Genomic DNA, 16273 nt, shown 5'->3' on the forward strand with positions numbered 1-16273 from the left:
TTGTCTTGAGCCATAATGACGGCCTTGGGCACATAAATTAACTTCCGAACGCTCGCTCACTGCAGTGCGATGAATAGTCCTGGCATATTCAGGGCTTTGTAATCAGTCTGAGAAACCTTTGCCTGGATGTACACTTCTTAGGTAAACACTTCCCTGGCTGGAGGCGGAGGTCAGAGCCAATCGACTCATTTGTTCTCTTTAGAAGTGATTGCTGCCGAGTGGAGACTGCTTTAATTTGATTGATGTGCGGCTCGCCACGTGGCGAGTTGGGCAGTAATTACTCTTTGTGCTTGCCCCGATAAGGAAATTAATCAAGCCATTATGTTGCTCCAATTTTATCATCAGGACAAAATAACTGAATAGACCAACCTCGCTGGTCTTCAAAGTCACCGCGGCCCCGACTGAAAGGGCAAAGGGCTCGCCATTGGCGATGGAGAGACGGGGATGTTTTGGCATTTCTGACATCCAGGGTTGCTGATTGGAGCGCTCTTTGTTATTTCAGCTAAATTCATGTAGAAACTGAAAGGTGAGTTCAGTGGCTGCTTATAATCGGGTCATGCAGGGAAAACCATTGTTTACTTTGACATTACAAACACTTCAACACTGGATGGAAACTGGCATTCTGATTATTTATTACACTGTGTTGGGGTTAGGTCCAATACGTTTGTGCAGAGACTTCAAACACACATTTATTCCATCCTCCTGCGATGACACAAACACATCAAATGTCTTCAGATGTGCACAGGTTGGGAAGTTCTGCAGCTGCTTGCTCTTTTCTGTTGGAAACTGTAAAGGTCTTTTAACTGCAAGACAGTCCGTTACGATGATGTATCTGGGATGAAGTGACGGAACATGTCTGTGTTTTTGATGTGGATTTAGCCTTTGATTCCCCCCTCTGCCCCCATTGACTATAAATGAGAACTGGAATTAATCAGTGTGACATCCTCCATAGAATTTCCAACCAAATGAAGTCAACGCAGTCATCATTTTTTTAAATTATGGACGCCGCCATGTTGGAGCCAGATGTCGTCAGTAAGCAGTGCTTGGTCCGAGTCGGTCTGAGCGGCTGCACTGTGGAGCAGTGGTAAGCATGGTATACCCTTCCATGTGTAGGTTTTTTCTAGGAACTCTAGCTTCCCCACATAAAAAAACAGTCTTTACAGACAAATTTATGACTCTAAATTGTTCCTAGGTGTCAATGAGAGTGTGTATGGGTGTTTAATCGTGGTCCTGTGACAGACAAGCAACCTGTCCAGGGTGTACCCCGCCTTCGCTGGACAGTAGCTGGGTTACGCTCCGGCAACCCTGTGACCCCGTCAGGGAGGAATCGGGTCTTAGCCATCATTTCTAAGGCAAGCCCCTCTTACTAATTAGGAGCGAGCTTGTTGGAATTCCACACTCCTACCACTTGAAAGTGGCCTTGGGAGATTTTGTAAATCAAATGTATTGAATGTTGGATTTGGGGCCAGTTTGTAACTTAACTTGTACTACAAAAAATGTATCATGAAAAAAATTTAGAATTAGAAAGAACACGGTAAAATAAAAGTTGCAATAGCAACAATGACAGATACAACGACCAAAAAATAGCTATTTATTTCCTACAGGATTTGGGCTTCTTGGAGCCAATGGGCACTTCCTGTTTGGAACGCCACAGGGGAGGGCTCACTGAGTCTAGTTCTCATACACAGTCAATGGCAGCCCCTCACAATGGTCAGAGTTCACATTTGCAGTGACAGAAAAAACAAACAAACAAAAAAAAACCTTGAGATAAACATGTTTTTGTTGATTCCAGCAAGTAAGGAAAACCACATCCTGTTGAAATGTCCTTTTTCTTCTGATTTCTCAATGTTGAAAATTATACTTTTAAAGCAAACATCCTCTAAGTTACATGTTATATTTAATGTCAGAAAGAAAGCACAAAAATAATATTTAACCAATTAATTGGCCATTGAAGGTATTAGATATAACCTTATAAATAAATCTATTGATATAACAGAGCTTAAAAAAATCTGCAACACAGCTGACTTTAATGAATGCTTTATAAATAACTTCTCTTTATCATGTAATTATCCCAAAAGCTCTCAGACTGATTGATATTTCATCTCAAGTTGTGGCGGCAGTTGTAATGATGGAGAGCTCTTGCTCGTTGATTTCTGTGGTGTTTTCTGCACTCATGTTGATACGAAATCTCAGTGTTTAATCAATAACCTCCAAACAGTCTGCTTCCTCTTCAAATTAGAGGATCTGAGCCGCATCTTGGTACTCAAAAGCATCGTACTCAGGGTGGGATTAATTGTTCACTTGCGTCAACTGGACGGAGATGAAGTTGTCCTTAATATGTCGATAAACGCTACGAGTGTCACTTAAAGGCAAGGGACTCAGGTCCGCCACGTTACCCGACTGTCGTCACGCCTATCATCACTCACATAATAACTGTGATCAGCTGCTCCCAGCAGGGAGAAGGATATTAGCCTCCTTGAACCACAAGACAGCTTGCCGGAAAAGGTTGGGGGTGTTGAATAAATACTTTTTTCACTCTAATACTGTTTTAAACAGAGGTGCTTTCTCTGATCCTGACTAACAATGACTCTTGAGGCCTTTGAGATAACCGGCTTACCCTCATCCACTTGTAGCTGTAAAAAAATCTACATTTAACGTCCAACAAATATTACATTTATGTCATACCTCTGTTTTTTGGTGACACTGTTTGGGAGGAGGACAGGTGTCACAGCCTATCGATGAGTCTGAGCCCTGTGTCAGTGGCTCATGACCAGTTAAATTCTTCCTCATACTCCTGGTGGCCGAGATGGAGGTTTAATAAAGCAAAGTGTAAAACTAAACAGAAACACACTGTCATTTTTGGTTCAATTTTAGGGATGATATTTTAAAATTCAATTAATCTGGACAAGTTAGACCAGCATTTATAGTCCTTATTTTGGAAACAAAGATTTGGATTTGTGTTCTAAGAATAAGTGCTATAGATTTTCTTCATATTTTGTTTTAAAATTAGTCATTTCTACTCATTACTCTAGTTTTTTTGTGTGTAATCAAAATAAACGACAATTAGGTTCAATAAAAACTCAAAAAATACAAATCAATTAATTAAAACTAGCAAAAAAAATGTATTATAGGAGTGTTTAACTGAACTTTGACGCAATTGTATATATGAGTTTTGAGAGTGGTGTTCTTTTCCTATTTATATTACCTTTTTTGCATTGTATTTTTATCCTTCATTAGAGCTAGATCAGATAAAACTAATGGCAAAAATGTCTCAATTTCCAATACAAATAATTAATAACATAAGTAATTAACGCAAATAACTTTCCTAAAATCCATCTGTTTTCAGGACCTGATGTTTATGGTCATTGAGTTGCTGGGGCCTATCCTAGCTGCTGTTGAGTGAGGGCGGGGTACACCCTGAGCAGGTTGCAGGACTTTGGCACGGCCTCACACATATTCAAACACGTGCATGCAAGGAGGAGGGTTGCAGCTGGGATTTGAACCAGAGCCTTTTTATTTAGGGGCAAGAGTACTAACCACTACCCCACCATGCGGTCCTTCATTCCTAAAATATGAACACCTGAAATGAACACCTGTACAAGCCAGAACTACTAGTGGGGTTAATCGAGACCAAAAGTAGACAACTTTTAAGCTCTCAAATTTAAATAATCGCTTCGGCTGTTCTGCTCTAAGCACGGCAAACAGCAGCCACAACCCAAAGAAGCCGTACAGCAAACGTACTAAATAGAGGAGAGTTTTCTCAAAAGTTGTCCAATTGTTCGGGGATTAGTTGCACAAAAATAGAAATGTATTGAGGCATGTGATGGTGGGATGAGCAGTGCAGAGAGTTTGGTTTGAAACTCTCCTTTGGTTTGTTTGGAGCACAGAAAGTGGTATCTCATCCATCCTGTGTCAGAAGGTGTTTTGTTGTTGCCTCAGCATTAGCTCTATTGATCCTTCCAGGTATGCACCCCGTATGCTTTAGCAGCGTTTGTTATTCACTTGCTCTCTGGGGCGTGAGCGTTCTCGACTCACTAGCTCAGCAGGACGGATCACCTGCGCGGACGGCATGGCAACCAGAATGATTCAACCATCGACCCTTATGGAGTTTTGACTGCTGGATCCTGCAGCTTAGCAGGGTTTGTTCTCCGCGTGTGGAAAAAGCCTCTAAAACACGACGGCCTGGTTGTTCATTTAGTCAAAGGATTCAATGGGTGGGTGCTCAAGAGTGCACCTGGAAAACAGTGCTGCAAAATGCAGAATCAGAGTGAATCCGAGTGGAACGAAAGACAAATAAAAAATGGGGAACCGATATCTGTCAGCTGAATCCTGTAGGATTTCTGCCAAAGCAAGCTCTGCTGTCTTACAGGCTACGTTGTCTCTAGATGCTTGTGCAGCTCTGCTCGCTGTCAGACTGCCAGGCACTTTCTCTGCACACTGAGTAAATATAGAGTGCAGATTAAAAGCATGAAAACATGTTGGGAGCAGCTGAGAATTTGATCTGTGTTTAATCCCCTGTCTCATTTGTGATTCATTTTCAGTGCAAACCCAGAAGCGGCGTTCCACTGCCTTGCAGGTTAGCTTAATGACTGCCTGCGTGCTCCTCTGCACACCTGTACACAGTCGGGACATGCAGCCCTCTGACAGTAAGCCTGTGTTCTGCACAGCAGCTGGCGGATTACCGAGCAGCTTCTGTTGCAGTTTATCTCAATTTTACTCCGTCAATGGGGCGTGGACGATGAAGCTGCTCACAATGAGCAATTCTTCTGCAACTCTACTCCCCTGTGATGTTCCACAAGTCAGGAACCAAACATTCAAGCCTGTAGCATCTTCATTTAGGAAATTGTAGCATTAATTGAAAGATTTTGCTCAAATACTTTAACAGTTTGGACACTAAAGAGGTTTTAAACAAAGAGAAAATAACAATTTCCCTTTGACGTGAAAAAAGCTTTAACAGAACAGACTTTGAGTGTCTGTTATGACATTTATCACACACATACATGCACAATTCTTCCTAAAGCAGAATGAGGAGCTGAACTGTAAACCATCTCAAAACGAAAACTTTATCCTTGTAAATGAAGATTTGTCTCCAGCAGAGCATTCGGGACAGTTGGGATGGTTAATGAGGCGTGATTTTAGCTTAAACCTTCGGCCTAAACCATCTTTTTTCAAAGCATTCCCAGTGATCTTCTAGTTATGATGATGTTGTTTTTAGCCAAAAAAAAAAAAAACCCTGATGTTTTGTTGACCTCTGCTTCTGGTGACTTTGTCCTCATCTTTGCGTTATCTGCTGATGCTCAAGATTTTCTTCTTCAAATTTAGCTCATTTGAATGAAAAAGCTCATTTGTTTGTCACTTGTCTGACTTTTCACATTTACCCACAGCGTGACTTAAAACCATTCCTTCAGCTTTTAAAATGTTTCCACTTTTTGTAACTTCAGTGAAGTCATTTCTCCATGTACTAAAAAAAACAAGGCAACCCTAAATTCAGCATACGTGGCTCAGGCAGAAGTCATCGTGTTTGTCAGGAGCATGACGCCTTTGTTCACAACACCCTGACAAACGAGCAGAGACGGGACCGGCGTCCTCCTAGACCAACTTCACACCCTCACTATCCGCTCAGCTGCATGTTATCAGCTCTCATCAGGATACTTGCTGACGGGATGATCACTCCTCACGAAATGCGTCTCTGAAGCAAAGTATCTGCCCCCTCCTGAGGATGCACTAGAGCACTTTTATGTTATAGAAAAACAGCAAAAACAAATTCAAAAGTTTTTTATTGATGCTTTAGTTTATTCTGAGAAAAATATTCCAACTTGATTTGGACCTCTGTGAAAACCTATTTACACCATAAATCTAAAATGTCTTGGTGGATGTGAAAGGATTATTGGCAGAATCGTCTATTCAAATACATGACGGAGGCGTAAATTTCAGGTCATGACAAAGCATTTCTCTGCATTTGCATCAATAAAAAGCCTTTTGTTCATTTCTTTCACTGACCCTGGAAATGTGTTCTGCCTTCAGACAGGATGGAGGTGTCACTGTGTTTGAAAGGATATGACGACTGCTGTTCGACAGAACAGCTCGGAACGTTTTTTCCACGAGAGCAGCTTACCACGAAAAAGCAGATTTAATTTAGAAGTCATCAACCGACCTGTCGTGAAGTGACACAAAAGAGACGGAAGAAAAGGAAAACTTGAAGGAGGAAAGATCCTCTGGGAACTCCGCAGAGCAAATGTTCTTCATTATTTCTTTTCTTCACAACTGATATTATTAAATCATCATAAACTTCTATTTCAGTTTGAGATCAGCTGTCTGAAGTGTCCTCACTCCATGGTTTGTTGGTGGGAAAAACAACACAAGTTGTTGCGGCACTTGTGTCTGCTGGTTATATTGACCGGGTAGATGATGGTGAATGAAGTGGAAGGAAAATTTCCCGCATGATTTGTCTCAGATGTCGTCGACATTCCATTCATTTAGCAACGTTTTGGGGTTTCTGGGCTGCAGATTAATGGAGGCGATTGTGTTTGTTTGCAGAGATGTTTCCAACATCTCTGCAAACAAACTCCAAAATGAGGGTCGGATGACGGTCCGGACCACAAAGTCTTTCCCTTTTAGGAGCAATGTGCTTTTTTCTGGTACAGACTATTGATATTGTCAAAGAAAATTCAGTCAACTTAACAGCTCATACTTTAAATGTTGTCTTTTTTTCAACAAAAAAGAGTTCATAACAGCCCCGAAAAAGATGCCTTTCTTTGTTTATTTGATCAGTCAAAGCTGTTATTATTCTGTCCCTGGACTGCAATTGTCTTCTTTTTTCTTACCGCACATTTTAGCAAACAATTCGCCCCACCACAAACCCAAAAACTCACCAAAATGTACATGCACCTAGTATCTGGTGAAAATAAATTTTTGAGTAGATGCTAAGAAATGTGATCAAATTTTTATGGATTTCATCAAACCGACTTTGATCAAACTTTCTTACTTTATTCGTCCAGCTTCAACCGGAGGATGAATTTGTCCAAAATTAAGCCGATTTAAAGATTACATCCCCATCATCCTGCTTGATCAGACCAATCATGCTTCTGTCTCCTCCTCCCAGAAGACCTTTCCCACGCTCAGTCATGTCGGAGTGCGCCGTCGCTCGTTTGACAATATTAGATCCCTGTCAGGAGCACTTCCTCTTACAGCACAAAAAAGCCCAGGTGAAGAATATAGAAGGCGACGGCTCCTGCCTGCTTTCAGTGCAGGAGGAGGTGTTGATGGAGTAGTCTCTGCTGATTATCATCTCATTACAATCAGCCACTGGATGATGAGGAGAATGTGTAATTATGCTCAAATCTCTCCTGACTAAAGCGCAGAATAATAAGCAGGGCTGGAGCTGTTTGCCCACATCAAATCACAGTTTAATAAGCTATTGGTGGATGAAGGTTTCTTGGAGGTTCAGGTGATCCGCCCTTCTTCTGGTGACGGTGGAGGCAGATCATTTGTAAAGAATCAAAGGTATAGCCTTGTCTGAGTTGAGAGTTATATCACAAACACTGAACAATACGTCAACAACGCGATCATGAACACTGCTGGCACCAACATGATTGTTTTCCATAGCAACGATTGCTCTTTAAAGTTTAGATTGAAGGAAAATCTCCTTTCATATGAAACTGGTGCAGAAATGTTGGTGTGGACATGACCTTGGACTTCTTGGCGCCATCTGATTGTAAAGTATGGCATCACACAATTACTGCAACAAAACATTTTGGCTTTGCCCAAACAAATTCCCTTCCTGCGCACTACTTGGTACACTCTACGGGGCATTCGCCGGTTTGATCGGGTGTCTGAACCAGACACTTGCTTGCTCTATTCTTATCAGAGATATGAATCATTTTGGGACATCAGAAACATTTACTGTATGGTTCTTTTGTGGTGACTTGGCAAAGACTATTGCTAATCTGATATCTCACTAAACTATACAAAGTGTTGCATAATGGGGCAAAGACGCTTCAAGTTGATTGCATAAGCACTCACTTCTGTAAAGTGTTGCCTATCAGTGCAAAACTGCTTTTGTCCGCTTCGGAATCTGTTGGAATTAGGTTCATTGCATTGATGGTTGAAGAGTTTTGGTGGTCAACAAAGTGTCAACGCTTCAGCTTGTGGTGTTTACACCGGACAAGCAGGCAGCGGCAGCCAGGGGCATCTTTTCCTTTTTTGTTTTTCTACTGTTTAGTAGCGCGCGAAGAGGCATTGGAGTGAAATGTGGAAGCGGTACAAATCCCGTGACTCTTGCTCCAGGCTTTTTCTTTTACAGCCCTATTTGAATATATGTAAGACATAATATAACATAAACTGCTGTTATTAATTTCTCCTTCATGATCCCTTTTTCAACCGGTTGGCACTTCCGTGTATCGGATCAGGGACCAGATCAGAGTCCCTGATTGATCAAAGTTCAGCTGTTTGATGTTGGTTGAACTTCCAGCGTGCCTTCAGTAAACGCCGGTTTGTAAGTAGAGAGCCAGAGAACGGACTTAAAAACTTGCGTAGCGACGTGTGAATGAGAACATTTTATATGTAAAGGTCAGAAACGTGAGTTTACAGCAGCTGGTATGAATGTAGCTTTACATGGTGAACAGAGGAGTAACGCTAAAAGGGGTGCACATGTTTTCTACTACACATTTAAAAGCTGTTAACGCTGTTGCTGTGGCAGCCTGTAGGAGGAGCTACAGGCAGTGGTAGAGCTTTATTGTTAATTGAGTCTTCTTCATTACCATGTATGTATGAAACCTGGGGGAAACTTAGTGTGTGCTTCTAAACTGCACAACAATACAAAAGGCCATTAGCTTGACTGTCGGGGCAGCTGAGGCGTGCTAATAACAATATTTTAGTTGACATGATGGTTTGAGCGCTTCCAGTTTCCCTGGAAAACGGCTGGCAGGATGAAATGGAGGGAAAATAAAACAGACCATGTGAGCTCTAACCATGCCCCCCCCCCCCAATCCCTGATGGAAGTGTAAACTGTGAAGGTCTCAACTCTAAACAGGGCTTTTCTTTCTTTTGGCTCACAGATCAGAAACAACTGCCTGTCACCCGCTGAAGACCAACGATGGGGACTCAGCCAATGCGTGGGCGGCCAGCAGGGACCGCAGAGGCTGCATGAAGAAGAGTCGCCGAAAACACCGCAGCCACCGCAGAACCAGGAAGTAAGCCCGCCTTTTCCCTTCCAAACAAAGAGAGGGTTTTCCCGCGCTAATAATAGAGAACTGTCTAACATGCAGTGACGATCTGAGCCTGGCTTTTCCAGCGACAGAGGGGTTTGTTTGTGCAGATCACAGTTTATGATAAAACCCATCATCGGGATGCCTTCAGGGCCACAGCCCCGCTGAGGAAACATGATATCTGCATTCTGATGCTTGGAAGTAAACAGTCTTACCACGTCAGGCCTGGAGGAGAAGCGCAGAGATGCTATGAGGAGTTCCTCACCACGACGTCTCCTTCTCCTGTCAGAAACCTCGTTCAGTTTCTTTGTGTCTCTGAGTTATTTTATTGAGAACCTGTTGTTTTTTTTAGTTATCAACAGAAAAGATTTTTCTCAATTCATTCATTTATTTCAAAACATATTCTCATTCTAGACAACAGGGGGAGCTTTAATTTTTTTTCACTTTTTAAAAATTAAATTTGGTTTAAAAAAAAGAAATATTTAGATTAAAAAAAACATTTGAATTTGTGGAAATGTTTATATACAGTAAATATAATTTTTCTACAAAAGAATAAAAATCAACCCTATTTCTTTTTTCCGTTTTGGCTTTCTATTTTGTCAAATATCTGCAAATGTAATCTGGTTTTTATTGTGGAATTAAATTCACACTATTTTAGAAGTACTGATGATTGCTGATAGTTTTTTTTTTTTTTTAGTATCCGACGTTTTTTTAAACACTGCATTAAAAACAGGATTTTTGTACTGCAGCAAAACAAAACAAGAAAAAAACAAACAAACATGTTGCCGTTACAAAAAGAAAAGTTGATTAAAAGTCCCATTCTTGTAAAGGAAGCCATATTTTTTATTTTTTGGAGTTATTTAGAAAAACATACCTTTACAAAAGACCTTTATCTATGTTTTCTCCTTAAGGCTTAATATTTCCTGCGAGAATTTTTAACCTTTTGAAACACAACTAATTATGCAGTAAATAAAGACCTCAAAAACTATTTCTGCAGATTTTACAGTTTAGATCTGAGATCTTTATCAGCTTTGGGCATTCAAAAAATGTTTTACTTCACTTTTTTTCTGGTAAAACCACAAATAATTAAAATAATTAACTTTACTGAAATAAAAACTTTTTATGTGCAAATAAGAAGTGAAGTCTTATTAGTGAGGATGTAACATTGATTTTTTTATTTATTTCTTTTTTATATATTAATCTGCTTAAAAAAAATCAATCAAAGCAAAGGGAATGTTACACCAAACACTGAGGTGATAAAACTGCTTGAAAATTAAATCTACAGGTAATAAAAGCTCAATGACTATAGATGAGATGAAATATGTACAATTTATTGATGAAATTACCCAAACATTTATGATATGACAGTCTGTTTTTATTGTTTCTATTACTTTTGTAACTTCAGAAGATAAAATGTCAATTGCTGCTTTTTCTGTTGACCAGACTTTATGGTTTTAATGGGAAAAGTTGTTGTGCTGAAGGTCTGCAGTCAAAACATCCTTCAGAAATCTTCCCTATCATTTCTAGAACCAACGAGCTGATCTTCTTCACCGCCCATCTTCTTCAAGGTTTCAACCTTTTTTCAAACATCCATGACTTAAACGCATTTCAGACTTTTCTCCATGTTTCACATGGAACTGAAGAATAATCAGGAGGGAAAAAACTTTTTTGTTTGTTTTCTTTTGAAAGCCAAATGGTCCCTCACAAAGATCCCTGAAAAATCAAGGAAACAGTTTTGTTTTGTTTTGTTTCTTGCAAGAAAAATAATCTTATGATTTTCAATAATAATATAATGTTAGTTTAAGGAAACATGTCTCTGTGGCTAGAATTTATTTCTTAAAATAAGAATACTTCATTAGACCATTTTTCTGACCCCTCTGTCAGATTTTTTTTTTTTAGCTCATTAGAAGAAATTGTGCCAATTGGGTAAAAAACTTTTGACTGTTTTTGCAATGTACAGACCACAGTGACCTATAGGATGAAGCTAGAAACCTAAACTGACGGTAAACAAAGCCTGGACAGCAATGTGAGCACTTCCTGTAAAGCGTGGACTGATGCAGCTCTGACCAGCGACCTCTGCCTCAACGCTCATCTCCGCTCCAACTCAGTAGTTCAGTCAGATCGGCAGTGACAGCCTTTCATCAAACGTGTTTGTTCAGATCCTCCATGGATAACAAGCTCATTCTTACTAAGTTCTTCAAAGTGCTGCTGGGAAATTTTTGTTCTTTGAATTTTTTTGCTAATTGGGCAGCAAAAGAAAAGAAATCAAACGTAACTAAAATGCAGGGTTCGTCTTGACTTTTGGAAAGTATTTTTATTGAATGAGAAAAAAGGGAAGCATCAGAAGGAAAATCAGCTTTTGTTGAATCTGGAAAACAGATGCACAAATCCACAAAACGAGAAATGAAATCAGAGGATGGTTTCCATAGGAGGTCTCCAAATCCTGTTTTGCTCTCTATTGTTTCAGAAAATTACCCATTTAGTCAGAAATCCTTCATTCTCCCTTTCATCCACTCGGCTTTATCAAGAGAACCGAAAAGAAACTGCTGGCACACTGAAATGTAGATGCTCTTTTTCTCTCAGCGAGGCCAGAGCGGTGGAGATGCTAATGAGTGACAAAGCGTTCTCATTATCAGGAGAGGGTACTTGGGTTTGCTCCGTCTAATCAGTCTAATGCATTTTGGTCCTTAATGCTCCTAAACTACACCAAGCCGAGCCGTTCATTACAGCCAGACGTCTCCAGAGCTCCAACTAGCAAACTTCTGCATCAGCCCAAATCACACTGACCCGGGCGTCAGACCTTCTGAGGGATGTGGGTCATTAGTGTGGATTCTGCTATCAATGCAGACAAAGAACTTTTAGTATGAGTGGAAAAAAAAGATTTGAGGCTTTACTCTAAATGTGTTTGCCATAATTATCACAAACATGAGGCAACCGTCTGACTTCCAGATGGAAGCACAGTCAAAATGAAAGTAACTGGAGCCAGGTCAGTTCACTAACTAACCCCTAGGAGGCTAGTTAATCAATGCAGCCACATTCCCTTTAATGATCCAACTTTTTTTTTTTTTTTTTTTTTTTTTTTTACCTTGTCCTGTCCAACAGCTGGGCAAACAGATGAGAGCTGAGGGCCTCTTGTGTTGGACATATTTTACTTTAACAAGAGGGGTTATTAATCTTCAGACAAACCAAAGGTATGTCTGAATAAACCCCTTTTGTAATTGAGGCCAGACTTTATTAATTTCAAACATGTTTGAAGATCTTTGGTGTTGGACCGGACGGAAAAGGAAAGAGGGGAAGAAGAGAGAGGGACGTTAGAAAGAGGGGGGGAAGGAGGGTGATAGTAGGAGGGGAAGGGGGATAAGACCATGAAGCAGCATAGAGCAACAAGTTTACTGGTTGTTAATCACCATGGTAAGGCTCAAATGCAGTACAAAAAGGGCGGAGCCTGTCCACACACACACCCAAGTGTCAAACACACCTGCTAGTTGCAAAAATGTCCATCTGTCGACATGTACACAAAACAGATAGTGCTCACACGCATACTTATGCCTTAAAACCAACTAGTGTGAAACATTTCAGTCATTCAGTCACGCAAACCGCCAGTGCAAAGGTGAGCCAACACCCGTGCTCAGGTGAGTGCTCATGTTCTTCTAATATGGATGGTGGAATGTGTAAAGAAGGAAGGAGAGCGCCCAGCCATCCCCACCCCAAGACCCCCACCGCAGCAGCAGCGGCAGCCGGAATCCCCCCACGCCACACGGAAACCGGCAGGGAACAACCGCCGCCCGGGCGACCAAGCCCGCCACCCAGGCCAGGGCCAGCAGGACCGCCGCAAGGCCCCCCAGAGCCAGAGAGCAGGGAGGCACAGAGGGAAAGAGAGGGCCGCCCCAGCCCAACCAGGAGAACAGCCCCCCCGCCGCGCCGGGAGAGCCCAACGCAGGGCCCCACCGGAGAGGGACGCCCACAGCCCCAGATGAGCACCCCACCACCACCCAGGAGTTCCGGGCATCCCCCCGCCCCAACCCCAGGTACGAGCCAGGACCCCCCAAGGGAGACCCGCCCCGCACTCCAGGCAGCCATCCGCCCGGCCCACGGTTGGTCCAGGGAGGAGCAAGGCAGGGGCCCGCCGCCCCCGCCCAGGAGGGGGGAACCCCGGGGAAAAAAGAGGGCCCACAAGGGGTGTTGTAAATATGGCCCGACCAGGCTCGGCCACAGTTGGAAGTTAGGCGGGGCCCAGCGCTCAGGAGCAAGGACCAGAACCCACCCCCCAGGGACACCAACACCCCCGGCTCAGATGTAATGTGAACCCCCCCACCGCGCGGAGAGAGCACCGCCGGGCCCAGGAAGCCGGCACCCCGGGGACACGGCCGCCGCTCCAAAGGGGCCCGTACCCCCCACCAGGGAAGAGGCAGGGGACAGATGGTCCTAGGTCCCACCTTCCTTGCAAAATGTGTGTGCGTATATGTGTGTTTAAGAGGGTGTGTGTGTGCATGTGTGTGTGTTTATGTTGGGATGTATATATTGAGGGGGGAGGGGTGTGTGTACTAAGGGGGGTGCAGTTAAAATTGGCGGGTAGGGCACTAAGGGGACATCTCCTGATTACTCACAGTGATGTCCCCTCACCCTCCCCACCAAGGGGCCCTAAATGTCTAAGGTGCGGTTAAAATTGGCGGGTAGGGTGCTAGGAGGACATCTGCTGCTTGCTGGCAGTGATGTCCAAGCACCCCCCCTACCAAGGGCCCTACATGTCTAAGGTGCAAATAAAACCGAAAGAGGGGGGGCCCACTCCATACGGCAGCCATAGGAGGGGGGGCCACTGCCTAGTAAACCCCCCCCCCAAGGCCCATCGCAGGCTAATCCCCCCACCCCCTCACCCTATTATGAGGTTATATGAGGAAGGGGGTAAGTTGGGGACAGCTGGTAGACTGTCCCCCGGTGGTCAAACAGCTGTCCCCCCCCCCCCCCCCCAGCAAGGGGGCCAGGCCCACCCAGCCCAGGGGCCCCACCCCCGGAGGCGCCGACACCCCAGGCCCAGCACCACCCACCCCACACAGAGGGAGAGGAGCCAGAAAGCGCCGGCCCCCCCCGGAGCAAGCCCAGGCCCCCACCCCCAAACGCCGGCCCTAGAAGAGCTCTGGTCAGGCCTCGACGGGACCGAGGCAGCCAACCGGCCGGGGAAACCGCCGATGGCCTCAGCGGAGACCCCGACCCGTCAACCCCCCCTGCCCCGTACCAATAGTGGCCCCCCCCCTCCCCCAGAATGCCCCCCCACAGGACAGGGCCGACAAGACCCCCCACCCCACCCCTCCCCAGACCCCGCAGCCGAAGCGGATGACACCCAGAGCGCCCGGGGGCCCCAAGAGGGTTGTCCCGTCCCGCCCCAGAGCCAGGGAAGGGCTGATCCCAGCCCCAGGCGTAGATGGGAAGCCCATCCAGTGCCGCTGGGCCCCCCCCCCGAGCAGCGCCCCCCGCCAACCCCCCCCAGCACAGGCAAAGGGACCACCCCCCCAAGCCAAGCCAGAACACCCCCCCCCCCCCACCACGCACCCCCACACCCAAGCCCAGAGGACCACGCAGCGCCCCAGCCCGCCCCACCCCGGCGCCGGACCCGACCCCCCGACCAACGGAGCCCCCACCACCCCCCGCCAGGCACCGGAGGCCCCGGCCCCCACCCCAGCCCACGGCAGAAGGGCAAGGAGCAGCGACGACCAGGCCCCCCCATCCCCTAAGTCATGGAGTCAGCTATGGGAGACCAGAGAGACCGAATTCTTTCAAAGTTACTTGAACCTTGGGCTGACATTTTTTCCAAGCTGATCTGATCAAGCAGCAGATTTCTGTGTTGACTTATATTTATATTTTTCTTGCTTTTCCAATTTGTTAAAATAGTTTTTTTAGCAATGCAAAGAGTTATGAAAATGATAGAGCCTAATCCTCCTTCTACATCGATGGCACTCATGTCACCAAGCACACAAAGTGACGGTGAAGCTGTGATTGAAACCTTAAGCCAGACTGATAAATCGGCACATACCTGCTGCCAGAGAGCCTGGACAGGCGTGCAGAACCACAGTGCATGCATGTAATTGTCGGGTAGATTACTGTCACAGTGCTGACAAATGTCTGAGTTGCTGAGACCCATCTTGAACATCCTCTGTCCAGTGTAGTAAATTCTGTGAAGGGTTTTAAAATGGATTAGCTGCAGATTTGGACTTTTTGTCAGTTTAAAGGTGTTTAGACAAAGTTCTGACCAAAAGCTTTCATCTGTGCTGATGCTCAAATCCGCATCCCATTTTGTTGTCGGAAGTGAAATGTTATTATCTAAATTACATAAAAGTTTGTATATTTTGGAGAGAGTTTTATTCATTGAGAAATTGATCAGAGTGGTAACTACATCTGGTAGCTTTAAATCGTTGTCTCTGTATTTAAATTTTTTAGTAATACTTGATTTAAGTTGCTGATATTCCAAGAAGTTATTTATTCCATGTTTGTCTTGAAGTTCCTGGGGAGTTATGAATCTTCTATCAATAATTACGTGCTCTAGTTGTTTTATGCCCCCTGCTTGCCAAGCTGGGAAGTGGATAATTTTTTTGTTTATGAGGATGTCTGGGTTGTTCCAGATGGGTGTCATTTTGCACGGTTGAATTGATGATTTTGATATTTTGAGAAATTCCCACCAGGCTGTTAAAGTGGCGTTTATATTAATAGTTTTGAAACAATCCTGTTTTTTAACTGTTTGGCTAATAAATGGAAGATCTGACAGGTTGATCTTTCCACATAACGCCTGTTCCAAGTCTAACCATGAGTTGGTTTCTGGATTATTTTTTAACCATTTTAAGATGTATTGTAATCTATTTGCAAGAAAGTATTTGTGGAAATTAGGTAATTCTAATCCTCCACAGCTTTTTGCAGATTTTAAAGTTTTTAGACTAATTCTTGCAGGTTTATTGTTCCATAAAAAGCTTGATATGGATGAGTCTAATGTTTTGAACCATTTCAATGGCGGTTGTGTGGGAATCATTGAAAAGAGATAATTAACTTTGGGTAAGATTTTCATTTTTACCGTGGCTACC

At 43.8% G+C, this 16273-nt stretch overlaps 1 protein-coding gene across 2 annotated transcripts in view; it reads left to right on the forward strand.

Moving 5' to 3' along the window:
* srrm4 (serine/arginine repetitive matrix 4) overlaps positions 1-16273 on the forward strand; it is a 64759-nt gene that overhangs the window by 29863 nt on the left and 18623 nt on the right. For both annotated transcript variants that reach the window (XM_023958229.1, XM_023958228.1), the window contains exon 2: positions 9057-9191. In XM_023958229.1, the coding sequence (XP_023813997.1) occupies positions 9057-9191 (135 nt within the window). The remainder of the gene's footprint in view (positions 1-9056; positions 9192-16273) is intronic.

The sequence above is a fragment of the Oryzias latipes genome, chromosome 9 (genome assembly GCF_002234675.1).
Source record: "Oryzias latipes chromosome 9, ASM223467v1".
Lineage (NCBI taxonomy): Eukaryota > Metazoa > Chordata > Actinopteri > Beloniformes > Adrianichthyidae > Oryzias > Oryzias latipes.